Source organism: Porites lutea, chromosome 1 (assembly GCF_958299795.1).
Source record: "Porites lutea chromosome 1, jaPorLute2.1, whole genome shotgun sequence".
In the NCBI taxonomy this organism is placed as follows: domain Eukaryota; kingdom Metazoa; phylum Cnidaria; class Anthozoa; order Scleractinia; family Poritidae; genus Porites; species Porites lutea.
Genome location: NC_133201.1, coordinates 8863118 through 8878589, shown reverse-complemented (window position 1 = coordinate 8878589; position 15472 = coordinate 8863118). Strand labels below are relative to the sequence as shown.

At 36.9% G+C, this 15472-nt stretch overlaps 1 protein-coding gene across 1 annotated transcript; it reads left to right on the top strand.

The window, feature by feature from the left end:
• The first annotated feature begins 3565 nt into the window (after positions 1-3565).
• LOC140942850 (ephrin type-A receptor 7-like) lies at positions 3566-14695 on the top strand. The gene is made up of 16 exons (XM_073391899.1): positions 3566-3766; positions 4308-4959; positions 5297-5344; positions 5976-6338; positions 6893-7101; positions 8265-8284; positions 8418-8467; positions 8798-9022; positions 9593-9703; positions 10150-10337; positions 10892-11011; positions 11144-11214; positions 12071-12111; positions 12383-12479; positions 13525-13624; positions 14561-14695. Exons 1-16 carry the CDS (start codon positions 3566-3568, stop codon positions 14693-14695), a joined length of 2631 nt encoding a protein of 876 aa, XP_073248000.1.
• Positions 14696-15472: the final 777 nt, after the last annotated feature.

The window sequence follows — 15472 nt, the reverse complement described above, 5'->3', positions numbered from 1 at the left end:
AAAGGCTCCGCAGTGAAGGAAAAAGGCAAAAAAGGGGGGTTGAATAGGAAAAATATCGGCGAGCGATGTGAGCCGAGGGGTGGATTGGGGAGGGAGAAATTGGCGATTTTCTCTTCTTTTTCCTCCAATTCGGAGCATGGTCCCAGGCTAACAGGCAATAATAACTCAATATGCATGAGACATGTCATCTTCATGACCTCTAAATACACGAATCAAAGCCCAAAATAAGATTTGTTCAGTCAAGGTTTAAAAACCTGTGCGCTAGAAAGAAGAGAAGAAAAACCTATGATGCTCAAGTAATATAAACGCTAATGTCACGTTTCACACTACAACGAGCCTATGAGTCGCGTCTGACCTGTCAACACTTTATTTCAAACTAATGACTTTCCCTATCCAGTGGCAAGGCTTGCATAAGCTCATGGATCTTTTCCTTCAATAAGGTCTTGTAAGAACATTTTTCTTGCTCGGTATAAAAAAAGCCGATTTTAAAAATGTCTCTCTCTCTCTCTCTCTCTCAATTGCTCGATATGGAAATAAGTCGCATGCACCGACATTTTGAGAACTGGAAGACATGAAACTTGAGCCACGGAAATTTTGGTCGGAAACTATTTTCAGTTTTAAATTATGCAAAATTATTCCGATACACGACTAGCACTAAATCACAGCCCCCCCTTCTCCAATTTTTCCTGAGGGGAGGGGGGGAGGAGAGGTCCGTACACAGGCTACTTTGCTGAAGGATTGGTCAAAGGATAAAGACAGTTCTTTCGAGTAATTATGTAATTCACTTAAGCAGCTCGTGCTATCTGCTTTAGGTGGAAAGACAGTAAGAGTTTTTGACGCCACACTTTTTGTTTAGAAAGTGGGCGATCGAAAATTTGCCGGAAAAAAAAAATTGATCAGCAAGGACTGGTTTATTTTCGAACTCCTCGCAAGTTGAATACTTTTGTGTGTGTCTTTGCTAGGCAAATACCGAGACACTGGAAACGTTTGCGGATCGCATTTGGAACTCTTTAAATTAGAGTTAAACTGTCATTACCTGTTGGTGCATTTAAGCAGCCATGTTGGTAGGGGAAAAATGAACATTATCCAGATATTAAGCAAAGTACATTTAAAGTCTTCAGTCATTTATAGTACTCTGTAGTTGCTACAGAATTATAATTAGTTGTCTTGGAAAAGTACACTGATGCTGCTATCATGTGCTATGCGTACCCTGTACAAGTACCTGCTTGCTTTCATAGCTAAGTATTTCTGGAAGATATCAGTTATACTTAGTTACTAAGTTTAAGTTCCTTAAAGCATGGCATATTTTTGCTAGGCTGCTGCAATTAAATAGCGTTTGAAAGCAGAATTGTTTAAGGAGTAGTTAACTATCGAACGGTACAAAGATTATCGCGTGACTTTGCATTTTTTAATTCTAATGTGAGAAGAAGCTGAATTTGAAAAACATCAGTTTCTTTTTTAGAGAAAGTACTATTTGGAATGGTAATGAAAGTAAAAAAATCGACAATTGAAATATATATTTAAGATGGGTTTTTTACAAATGTAATTTAGATCAGAATATAAATAGTTCTGTGGAAGGGAAATGTATAAATCCAAATAAGAACTTAGGTAGTTCCGTTTATTCTAGGCAACATTATAATTTTATATATTTTAACTTTACATAAAACTTTGACCATATGAGGATCTTACGTTTTCATAAACTAATGTCCGTATCAGTTTTTGTGATTATGCAGGTATGTAAAGTTAAAGCTAAAATGGCGCTACTATTCCATAGTGACTCGATAGGGGCTTCTTTTTTTTTTTTTTTTTTTTTTTTTTTAATTTCTATAACTTTCGACTCGTCTCAATGTCGGTAATCATTTCGAATGATTTTTTTACTAGGCAGATTGCAGTAACATTTGGTAGCCTAGTGGATTCCTTGGCGGTTTCAAGTTTGTGGATGTAGGAGTGTAGAACGCAGGAACGCTTGTACCGACAATTCTTGGGATTTAGAGTAAACAAATTAGATCATATTTTCGAATAAATGAACGCTTCAAGGAAAACAATAGCCTTTGGTATAGCAATCGAGTGCAGTTAATTGCTCGCTTAATTGTGACCCCTCTCTCACCCATCTAAAGTGTATTTGTTTTAATTTGTTTGATAAACAAATCAATCAATAAATAGTATAAGTGGAGAAATAATGCAAGTAAGAAATAAAGAACAATAAATAAAATAAAGAAACAAGTGCAGAAAAAACAAATCAATTTCATGGGTATGAACTCCATCCATCCGCAATCTATCAGACCTCTCGGTCAATTATGTCATCACCACGCACCCAGGTTCTTTCGCCTGAAATATACCAATTAATCTTACATGATTGTCTTATCTCAATGTTGGTCATGTGGCCTTACTCTGGAGAACATTTCCTTTCAGATTTCGCTATGTGCACGTGCATATCTTCCCATAATTAACGAAACGAACAAAGACATCTGCCGTGATTTATATGGGGGAAAAAAATAAAAGCTTTCAAAAGACCTATTCATTCCATTGCCGAATCAGAAACGCCTCTCGCACACTTTTGTAAAGAAAATACAGAAAGTGGTTAAAAATAACTTGTGAAGTTGACACAAACTGGTTGGTGGGTTAAAAATCGACACCAAGTATTTCACTCACATTTCAAAGTTCGTAGGAAGAAGAGAAGAGCTATGAGCAAGTGAGCAATTCAGTGTCTTTCCCTTCGCGCCTTTTTGGGTATATAACTGGATTAGAAGCAGCAGAGAAATTGGACTTCACTTGTCGGTTTCTTAAACACTTACTTTGAGCGCGCAAGTTGGGAGGTTGTCCGTCAAACCACCGATCACAGATCTGTTCAAAAGGTAAAAATCTTAAACGTTATGCTAAGATAATAACATACTTATTTTGCGTCGTTTTAGCCAATTACTTTTACGGTATATTTGCAAGTACGAATAAACAACTCGAAATGGAAGACTTGAGTTTTTTACCCTCGAATAAGGTAGTAATTTTAAGTATTTGAGTTAAGCGGTGAACATTTCTGTACAAACCCATACATATATTTTGCATTTCGACTCTATTCATATCAACTATTTGTATGAAATAGTATGAAATTGCTGCATGCATAAGAAATATATGGGATTGTTCGGAAATCTTACGCATATTTTCTCAGTACTTTTATTAATACCCCCAAACATTTTGCGTAGCTATTACAGTCGTCCCAACAGAAATTGAGACGAAGCTTATGCAAAATTTTGGGGTTTAAATAATGTGAATATTTTGAATGTTTTACATTCAAAATATGCAATAAAATTCATAATAAAATGTACTAGCCATGGAGGTATGTATGATGGGCAACAATTTGGAAAAATTAGCATAACGCCAAAACAGTGAATGTTGTATCGCGTATTTTTGGCCGGTTCGTAAGCTAAGTTTCTCTTGAAATTTCAGGGTATTGCAGTGAACCAATCTTAATGAAAGTTCCAGACATTGTTATATACATCTTGAAGATTATGTGATGAGGTTTAAAAAGAATTTTGTCCAGCAGTTTTAGAGATGAAAACCATGTAAAACCATGTCGATCGATCCTTCAAAGTTTTGTTACAGGAATGACCAAACCTTTCTGATGGTCTGCAAGTGGTATTTCTGGTCTGCCATTTTTGCTACAGTGGCATTGATATCGTGGTCCTCAGCAGAATATAAGGTGTTATATCAAACACCTAACGATCACTGGAACTGGCATCCAAGGTCTAATAGTGTACCTGGAATTTCAGAAGTAAGCATATAATTTCCTGTTTTGTTTTTGTTTGTTTGTTTGTTTTTTTCCCTAAGTACTTAGACAGACTTATTCGTGTATTTATTTTTTTTTTATTTCTAAATATTTCATTTATGTAGCATACATTTTAAGACCAAATATAACAAATGTGGAGGATTTGGCCTCCCTCAGGTAAAGTTCCGCAGGGCTTACTTGCGAGAGAGGATTTTTTAGGGCCCTTTAATCAGCAAATCGACATTTTTGTTGTGGTAGGCTCTGTCGTCTGTATAACATGTTTTATCCCACAAATCAACTTGAGCAAAGCAGTTGAATATGTTTTTTTCCTGGTTCATGTTTTATTGATAGCATTAATCATATTTGAGCGAGTTCTCTACTCTTTCAATGGAAAGTCGCCTATCCATCTTTATATTAAGAGTTAACTTGGAATTTTTTTGTTTTTTTTTTTTTGTTTTTTTGTTTTTTATCTTTTCCAGTACTTGGTTTGGTTTCCTTTTTCTTTAACTTTTTTCCTTCATTTTCTATTTTTTTGTTTTTCTTTTAGTGGAGCTACTCCCCTGGGTCCAACCTGTATTCACTCTGCAGTATTCTTGATAGTATTCCTCAAGAACCAAACAACTGGTTGCTAAGCACACTCATTGATATTCAAAGAATCCAAAGAGTGCAACTCACCATCTTTTATACGATTGACCCCCCTTGTTCTGTCAACCCAAACGCCAAGTTTTGCAACGACTCCTTTGATGTATTTGTATGGGAATCTGATATAAAGGTCACAGCAGACAAAATACCGAATCCTATAAATAGCAACAGTTCTTACAGGAAACTTGTCACCATCAGCGGGCCAACCGGTAGTCAAAGGACGTTACTAACAATTCCACTACAAGCTAAAAAGCAATATATCGTTTTGGGGTTTCATGATAAAGTCGGCTGCGAAGTTTTGTATTCCGTCAAGGTCACCAACAACGTATGTCCTGCAACAACGCTCCAGGATAATTTGGTTTATTTACCGGAAACTGTAGCTCCATCGAGACTCTTAGAGTCCATCCCAGTGGAAGGAATGTGTACTGCAGACTCCTCCCATATTCAGGGAAGTTTGAATGTTTGGTGTGAAAGCAGTGGTCAGTGGAATGCCAGTCAGTTTGAAGGGAAATGCGTCTGTAATGAAGACATGGAAAATATTGGGGGGACATGTTCAGGTAGTGTTACTTAGTATTCCTTTACAAATTTATGAAGCGATAACAGTCGGTGTATATTGATCGTCAGCATCCATAGATATGGATCGAAATTAAATAAGAGTTACGTATACTATTCGAGGGCTTCATGACCCAACAAAAGCGAACAAAAACAAACAAAAAAACAGTAGCAACAGCAACAACAAAAACTGTCAAGAGTGTGATTGCACCGAGAATGTAATCAATATGGCCAAGCTATGCAATCACTACCGGCAAATTTCAGGATTTCAAATTTATTGAATGGACATTTATTATTCAACCTTATTTTATTTTTAGTTTCTTCTTTTCAATTTGTTAATAGGTTGTTCAGAAGGAACGTACAACAACGGAAAGGGACTTAATTGCACAGGTGTGAAAATTCAATTGCCGTGCTATTTCGAGAAATGCTCGCTAAAATCCCGAAATGTATTGTGGGTAGTTTTGAGTTCACTGTTCTTCAAAGAAACTCAGTGAAAGAATGGCACGAGTGGCCATTGACGTGTGTTGCAAGTGCTAAATGAAAGCAACAAATGTAATAGGTTCGACAGCTACAGTGTCGGGAAAAGTGTAGTGATCATATTACATGATTATTGCCTTTCGGGATTGCCGTACACTTTTTTTCCAACGATCTTTCTCCGAGTAGCTATGTGTTATGAAGAATCCTTATTCAATCAGAGCGTCAATTTGATAAATCAATAAATCATACATTCAGCCTCCAGTCAATTAACAAGTCGATCAGGCATAGAGTCGAATATTACTTAGAGCATGCACCAATAATTGTTATTTTTGATTTTTTTTGTTTTTGTTTTTTTTTGTGTTTTTTTTTTTGTGTTTTGTTTTTTTTGTTTTTTGTTTTTGTTTTTGCTTTGTCTGTTTTGGTTGGTTGGGTTGTTTCGTTTTCTGTTTTTTTGTTTTGTTTTTTTGGTTTGTTTGTTTCATTTATCTGCTGAATCTTCTACAACGTCACTGTTTTTTTTTTTTTGTTTTTTTTTTGTACGTAGTTCTCCCTTCAAACCCAAGAAATATTACCGCACTCTTTGTTAACCAGAGTTCAGCTGTGATACGTTGGCTTCCTCCTGTTATAACTGGTGGCCACATATTTTACGAAGTTGAGTGTAAACGAACATGCGAAATTAATGGCAAGGACTGTGCTGAAGACACCTGTGATGACAATGCAGGGTTTGTATTCAAGGACAAAATCTATTCGACTAAAGTTATGATACCCGAGACAACGCGTGCCCTTTCCGCATATGTAAACTATACTTGCAAGATCATTGCCAGAAATAGAGTCAGTGAGATGGCCAAAAGAAAACACAAGATCGAAGCAAGCAGAGCTACGATAAGCTTTAGAACAAAAGGATCTGGTAAGTCTTGATGGCATTGCCCAGAATGCCGCGACACATCCCCTACATAAATGAACTCGCATAAGCATTCAGCTTACGAAAAATGGTTGTTAACAAAACATTATGGAATAAGAAAGAAATTTGGCCAAAAGCAGTTAGCTCACCACTTTGAATTATGATGAAAGATTTATCAGTGGCCAATAAAGTAAAATCTTCTTGGTTTGTCCAGATTCTTTCTGAGGGTATGGGTTTCCTTCTACCGCTGAGACCAGGTTACTCTGAATCAGATCGATACCTCTCTCTAGTTAAGAGATTAAATGGGTCAAGTTGCTATCACAGCCAATCCTTAGCGGGCTCTGATCAGAGGTGGTTAGACGCAGAAAGCGAAAAAAAGGGCCAATCTTCCTACCTCTGTTTTAGCTCAATTATAGTGGTACTAGTGGTAATCATACCTTACCGTACCTTACCTTTCTCAGTCCTTCGAAAAGAATAATTGACTAAATAGTGCCGTTATTGTGATCGCATTAGTAAAAAGTCAGTAGTTATTTGTTGACACATTTGTTTTTGTGGGACAGTTCCTGGCAAACCCAAAGTGTCTGTTCAACAAGCAGGAGTCAGTGTTATCGTGTTGTCATGGGAACTGAAATGTAAAAATGGCCTAATTGAGAAATTCATAATGGCTTATTTCATTGTGGATGACAATTCTGATGAACAAATTGTGACTACAACAAAGACAAAACTGCAGATTGAGAAATTAGTGCCAGGGAAAACCTACGAATTTCAGGTAAGCTATGTTGTTTAGAATGTATTTTTTGCTTCCAAATTCTTATGAGGGTACAGTAGAATCTTGATTTAACGAACCTCTATAAACGAAGTCTTCAGTATGACGAACGATTTTCTTCAGCCCGGCCGGCCAAAATTACAGTAAAATGTATCGAGCAGAACCTCGATTTAACGAAATATATGACTACATTCTTTAACTATTACGAGTGTACTGAAACAATTATTTTCAAGATCGCCTATTTTGTTCTCAGATAGCTGCAGTAAACAACTTTGGAATAGGATCAAACGCTGTAAAGAGGTTCAAGATTCCAAAAGAATCAGGTGAATCTATTCAAACTGGTCTGTAAAACATTACATCTTAATTTACTTTGAAGTTTTAGCCCTCTTTCTGCTTAAAACAGTAAGATGGCTTTTCCGGCTGTACTTCAGTCCAAAATTCATGTTGCATCGACTCCGCAGTAAACACAAGATAATCTAAGAGATTCCGAATTCAAACTAGACTTACCCAATCCACTTACGAAGATTTGCATTTTGGAAGTCGCTATTACGGAACAGCCTAAAACTGTCAATTTACAGTAATTAGACTCTCTGGCAAAACAAACAAACAAACAAACAAACAAAAATAAAAACAAAAAACTAAAAAAAAGGAAAATATAATCCCTTAAAAACGGAAGTTGGTGAACGTTTACTATTCTGTTTCCGCCTTTTCTTTATACTTTTATTCTTCTTTGTATATCTTTGCTGTCATTTCAAGACCATTTGCTTGTAGGGGTTTTATCCTAACCGGCCTCGTTACAGTCCTCGATTGTTTATGGTGATTTGGCTTTTTGAAAGAACAGAGTTGTAACTTATTACTATTAGCTACTATTTCAATGTTTATTACTCTTGCTTGTGGATTAAGCTGATCATATTCATTATAATTATTTGATGTAGTAGAAGGCTTATCATCCAAGGCAAAGAAGGTGATTGGTGGCGTTGCAGGAAGTGGCGGTCTGTTGTTACTTGTTCTGGTAACCATTATTGTCATTATTCTTCGCTTTAAAAGGTATTGTATATTCAATTCTCTTTAAGTAAAGGTAATCTCCATAAGATGGACACCAATTCTTACTACCTTTTGTTGAATCTCTGTCTATAAGACTCAGGTAAGACGGTCATCCTTCTTAGAGGGTCTCTGTGAGCTGGAGGCAATTACGGTTACTGGTTATTATTATTAAACATTGTACCCACTATCTGTCTTCTCATTGTTTTTGTTTTATGTCTGCATCTAATAATTATAAGTGTTTGTGCTTTATTTATTTATTTATTTTTTAATTTTAGGAAAGGTGGAACTAGCGATGAAAGAGAAAATATGCTCTTACGGGAGCAAGGTATGGCGGGAAATCAACATACTATAACCTATGGGTTACTGGGTGGGTGGGTGGTTGTTTTGATTGATGGGTGCGTGGGTAGGTCGGTGGTTGAATGAGTGGGTGGGTTTGATGGATGGATGAGTTGGTGAATGAATGAGGGAACGAACGAACGAACCAACGGATAAATGAATACATACTTGAAAAATACGCTAAAGCTATCTGTTTAATATTAATGCCGCTTGTTTAGATTTGTTTATTTATGTTATTATTGTTATAATAATAATAATAATAATAATAATAATAATAATAATAATAATAATAATAATAATAATAACAATTTTTTTTCAGGAAGTACTAAGCGCCGAACAAGAGAGCTTATCATGGATGGTGTAGAAGAGAGAAATTCAGACCATGTAACAAATCACACTCAATATGTGGAAATTAATGAAATTCATTCTTATGAGCTCAAGCGTGACGACATTAAGTTCGAAAGATTGGTAGGGAGTGGCAACTTCGGTGAAGTTTTTAAAGCCACTATTGACAACAACACAGTGGCTGTCAAATCTCTCAAAGGTAAGATATATGTCACACTGCCTTGCTTCTGTTTACATGCCACGTCCTGTTCTCTTTGGTTTCCCGATCAGTCTGCAAACACGAAACGGCAAATATTCACTCTCTGTCTTTGGGTCTCTGAACAATCTGGTCGTCATTACATGTTGGAAAACGAGATCGCTGTTCACAGTTTCGGGATTCTTATGCTTTGTTACATACCAAACTAGTAGTGTATAGTCTGTATAGTTTGGTTATTCGAACTCGCAGAAAGGAACTAAAGTAAACTGAGTACAGCCCCGTTCCCAGTCGTTATCGGCGGTAACTGATATCACTCGCAGAGGTTATCGCGAAACTTTGGCTCCAAGCCTGGCGCGAAGTGGTCCGGGTCTGGGGACGAGGGGGCTTTCAAGTTTTATCCATATTGTTTTTCAGTATCCTCTGATACAGTATCCTCTGATACTCGTCTCAGGGAGACGATTGGAAGAAGGTCATGGGAACAGGGATGTAGTGCACCATGTGCAGTATTTGAGATAAACCGAGGCTCTATGATTTAATGTTGACTGTTTTATCAGATTTAATTGTCATTTAAAGGAAGTGCCAGTGCTAAAGATAAACAGGACATGGTTACGGAATTGAATGTGATGAAAAGTCTGAAGCCTCACCCTCATGTCTTGAAGTTAATTGGCTGCTGTAGTGTCAGTGGTAAGCCAGGTCCTACATCATCTGTGTGTTAAATTAATAATGAATTCTTTTAATCGATTCTTTTTATTTTATTTTATTTTATTTTATAAAGCAAAGCTTTGGAGACCCTCTGCATTAATCGTCTCGGAGCCAAGGAACATTAAAAGCTTCCATTATATGAAACCCTCCCCCCCCCCCCCCACCCCCTTCCCTTCCCACTCAGAATTGCGATTCAACTAGATACTACGAAAAAAAAAGTGTGGGACACTTAAAATTAAGAATCTAAAGTGTTACTTGACTATAATCTTTTACCCAGAGGAGTGAAAATGTAAGATCTTGCTTCCGCCTGTTCGTGAACACCTGGGTGCGAAATAAAATAGCCTTTTATTTACCATTTCTTGCTTCGTATGGCTGTCCGGAAAGCGGATCAAGCTATTCAAGTTTATACTTTATATATTTGTCTCTAGATCCCCTTCTAATTGTGTTTGAGTATTTACCATACGGTGATTTGCTTGGATATCTGAGGAAGAGCAGAGGCCATTTAGACAACTACAACACAGGAGAGAAAAAACCCGCATCCAAGCTCACAGCCAAAGATCTCTTGTCCTTCGCGTGGATGATAGGTGATGGAATGCAATATTTGGCCACAATGAAGGTAAGGTGAAACGATGTATTTAGTAATTTTACTGCTTTTACAAAGTGCTACTGGATGGCATGCAAAGTCTATGGGGCAATTACAACTAGCTGCGATGTTTTTAAGTTCAGTTGCTTAATTTGAAAGAACTGTAAATCGGAATTAGTCGTTGTTAAATGGTGTGTTTTAAGGCGAGTAATCATTTGAGGCTGGTACAGACTTGTATGACTAATATATATGCACTAAAGTGGACCTATATACTCTGTTTATACATTCCTCGCTATTGCACAAACCTCTGCAAAAACTGAAACTGAATCTGACCACCCGCTGCTACAAGGAACCAATCTTATTCCTTTATCGTTTTTCCAGTTATAAGTAGTTTTACGCCTTGACTAGTTCACAGCAACCAGCAACTGTTCCTTTATTTATTTATTTATTTATTTTTTAAGTTTCAAATGCGTGCAAGTTGGTAAAAAAATCCATCACAAAAGTATAATTTCAGGCAGTGATTGCCAATCGAGTTTGTGTTATTTCATAGCATTCATTTCTCCTTATTTGTTTGTTTGTTTTTTTAGGTCGTCCATCGTGATTTGGCTGCTCGTAACATTCTCGTTGGCGAGAACCAAGTGTGCAAAATTTCTGACTTTGGACTTGCACGTGGTGTAAAGGGTGACATTTACGTGCGGACATCACAGGTAGCGTAACATACATTTGCAGCGCAATAAAAAATACATTTATCTTCTTTTTTCTGCGATTTTGATCTGGTAATTCTTTGCTCTTGCGTATCTTTTTATTAATGATGGTCCACTTGTTTTTGTTCCACAAAGGCTCGTCTTCCAGTCAAGTGGATGCCTCCAGAGTCTCTTTTTCACGGTGAATCCAGCACCATGAGTGACGTGTAAGTCGTCTTTCTTCATTTCTCCCTTTTTTTCCCAGGTTTTCTTCATATCCTTTTGCCCTAAGGTCTTGCTTACTGACAGAATATATCATCTCTTTGCACGGTTTATCGGAGGCAGGAGTTGCACTTTGTCGATCTAAGAGGGGATGAGGGCGAAGTATGTAACAAAACCCAGCTACGTTCAGGAGGGTTCCTTAAAATTTATCAGGGAAAAATCTTTGATATATGTAACCATTTTCTTTTAGTGATCAATAAAAAAAATTCGGGGCACCCAACGAGAATATAGATAAAACCACTTAAACCTTGCGTTGATGAAGGTATTTTAGTATTTAAACGGTAAATATAGGCATATTTTTATCTCCTAAAACTTCTTCATCTGTTCGGATTTCCTAGCTGAAAGTCTACTGATCCGAAAATTATATGGATCAAAACTTACCTTTTCGAAAATTTCAGCCAGAAAAAAGGGCCCCGAAAATTCTAGGTGACCTTTTTAGGGTAAAAATCCGTTAAAAATGGGCAATTATACCACCTTTTATATGTTCGAAAATCCTAGGAGAGGCAGGCCAACAATTAATTTTTTACAAAAAAAGGTCCGAAAATTCTAGATCTCAAATCGTCTTCCGAACCGATTTTTTTCCAAAAATTGACGTTGGGTACCCCTGAAAAATGCGTATTATAAGACTACTGTAAAGCTGAATGAATCATCATAATCATTATTCCAATAATAATAACGATAACGACAATGATAACCATCATCGTTATCATCATCATCATCAACACATAAACCAGTTCTGTATATTGACGCAGTAAGATATTCTTAGCAGTTGTCCGTACTTTTTTTTTCTTTCTTTTACAGGTGGTCTTATGGAATTGTCCTATGGGAAGTTTTTACAATTGGTAATAAAAAAAAAAAACGATCGTTTTTGCTATAGACTGCAAAGCAGCCCGTATTTTTGCACATGTCAAGAACTCAAAAAGGCGGTCGAAGCGCCTGGAGGACACCCCCAAAATTGGTTTTGCGGGAAAAAAGACGATGGAATAAGAACAACAGCAACACGACGACGACTGTTTTGGAGTCTATTTTTAATTTGCTACATCAGTTTCTAAATAGAAATGTTTACAATCCATTAAATATAATAGTAATCTGAGACTGTCTTATTTGTCACAGGTGATTCTCCGTACCCCGGCTTCAACTCCCAAGAAGTAACTTCTCTGATTGAAAAAGGATATCGAATGCAACGGCCTGTCCATATCTCTGAAGAACTGTGTGTTATTATAATTTATTCTTTACGTTTCTTAGAACTAAGTATACAAATCCTTAAAAGTGAGAACCTAAAAGGGTCCTTAGTCTACTTCAATAGCAGTCGAAATAGACATCATCTGTCAAACACACCTGACAGGACGGCGCAGTCATCCCCTCTCCTACCCGCAACCCTATCACCTAACCTCTCTCCTGGAGATTCCCTTTACGGGTATTAAAATCCACGAAACAGTTAATGCTGCATGGAAAGTAAGTCAAAACAAGTGTTTGAGATCAAACCTGGGAATCGACCTCTCACCTACAAGGAGTTGCTCTTACCGACTGGATCAATCCTTTCATTTTATTTTTCAGCAAGTTCAATATAATCACATTTGCCAATAGATAGGTTTATTGGTGGCCTCGATGGACTGATGGATAGATTTTCAAGTGGAAGGATAGATAATATTGGGGATGAAAGTTTTAACCACAGACAACTTCCGTCGTTTTAAGACACCCTTGGGACCGCGGGGTATAGTACGTAATAGCAAGTGTTAGGAGTAAAACAACAGTAATCTATTTTTGCTGCGCGAATTATCGGGTGTCCATATTAGCAAGGTGTCCTCATGGTGAGAGTTGATTTTAAAAGTTTAACTTATAGAAAGGAGAAGTCGTGAGGTCACGTTACCATGGTGGCAAAATTTCTGGATCTCAACAAACTGTGGTCCCTCAAATATGGCAGAAAAACAAAAACAACGGAGAAACTGTCATGTTTGACTCTCCTGTGCATGATTGCACTAAGAAACAAAACGGTAGTCCATACCTTTTTCTATCGTTCGACAATGCAAATGGCCGTCTCGGTTAAGAAAAGATTGTTGAGAGCCTGAAATTTTGCTACCATGGCAACATGACGTCACACTTCTCCTCTCTATTACCATGCTGTTTGGTTGCTTGATCGATCGAATTATACGCTTCTTATAATCAGTAATACTGAAAGTGCCATAGGTGTTACGGAAAGAGGCAAAATTTCCATGCATGGAAACAAAAATATTATAATGTTGTCTAATTTTCAGATTTTCCGTTCTGACTGAATGCTGGGCTGAGAATCCTAAAGAGCGCCCTTCTTTCCAGTGGATCTGTGCTGCTATTAAGAGACTAATGAAAGACCAGAAGGTAAAGAGATAAGAACATATGAGTTATTATCAAGCGTGAGGTCAGGATAGTTGATTATTTACCTTGGGTTTTTGTTGTTGTTCTTGTTTGTTTGTTTTTTCTTTTCGTTGATGTTGTTTGTTGATGTTATTATTTTCGTAGGGTTTTGCTTTTGTTTGGTTGTTTGTTTTTGGTTCGGATTTGGTTTTGTTGATGTTGCTGTTGTTTTGTTCATTTCTGTTTAATTTTTTATCTTGTTTTGTTTTACTGTGTTTTTTTTCATTTGCGATGCTATCAGTAGACCGAGAGGAAAAAAGAAGGGGTCGACAAAAACGCAAATAAAGGTTTGATTATATTGGCAAGGGAACGTTTTTCTTGCCCGCTCGAGTCGCCAATTAGAACATAGCATTAACTTCATCTAATCCCGCTCGCTGAACAGGTGCATCAAGTTCATTGACACGGACTTTCTTCCAATATACTGAACCAATTGATATCGTCCCATGCAAAAGGAAATCCGGATTTCAAGGATCCGGAAATCCGGAACCTCGGATCCGGGATATTTTTGCTTGTGAAATATGGAATCCTGAGCTTGGAATCTGGAGTACATCCCAAGGAATCTGGAATCCCACTAACGATTAGAATCAGGAATCCAAGTTCCACTGACGAAGAATCCGGAATCCAGGCACTTGAATCCGGAATCCATGACGTAGAATCCAGATTCCAATGCTGTGGATTCTCTTACCTGGGGCGAAATTGATAGCTGCGATTTGTTGCCTAAGATTCGATAGTCTAGAATAAGGTACACTTTTTATCCGTCCACTTTGTAAAAAAAATAATAATAGACAAACAAAAAAACAAGTAAATAAATAACTAAAACTTAAATTGCTTTGTGGTTAGGATCGAGGACAACATTCTTGAATGACCTGTTTTACTTTCTCTTGTTGCTTTTTTAAACAGGTTCACCTTAACCTCGATGAGTATAACGATGAAGATTATGTCAATTTTGATATGATTGATGAGAAGCTTCAAGGGTCAAATTTTGGTCAACTAACGAAACAAGAATGTTGTCCAAAGCAGAACACACTTGAATAAAACAACGGAAAAGAGAACGTTTTGCTTCCAAGCTATTTGATGAAAAACTAATTAGTTATCATCTCCAAAAGACAAGACGAACAGGTTTCAGATTGACCTTTCGAGTGAGATGACGTGAATGGAAGAAATTTGCCCCTTCGTTAACAAACAATGCAATTTTTCACGACACTTTGAACAGTTTATACAAAAAATTAAAAAAAAAAAAAAAAATGACAACCCGAAATTCAAATCGGTGTTTTTCGTCTGCCAAACTCTCTCTTTAGTGCAACTATAATACCACACTGGCCGACTTGCCAAAACTGATTCCATTAATATTAAGTACATATTATTAGTTTGTCATTATATTTGACCCAACTTTTGTTATTAAAATTGGTGAGTCTTGCCCTTTCCTGAACTCTGACGCAGTTTGACTATGCAAACTTTAAAATTTCGTTCTTTTTACTACGAGTTAATAATGTATATCTTTGGGTCTTTTGGCCTCATTGGTCCTTAATCTTATCCAAAGCATATATTACAACTACAATGACCAAAGGCTTTCATCGACTGTTCACTTGCTAATGAAGGGAAATAGGTCTGACAGAAAACGCTTTTGACTCATAAATGGCTGCTTAAAAGGAAATCGTCTTAATATATACTGAGCACGGCGCCAAGTACAAATTTACCTTTTAAAAGATGATAATACATTCTCCTTTTAAAACAAAAGGGTTCCTTACAAATATTATTCCTTAGAAATAGACAATGCTCAAGCGCCAATTCTTGTTTTGCAACCACGTGACA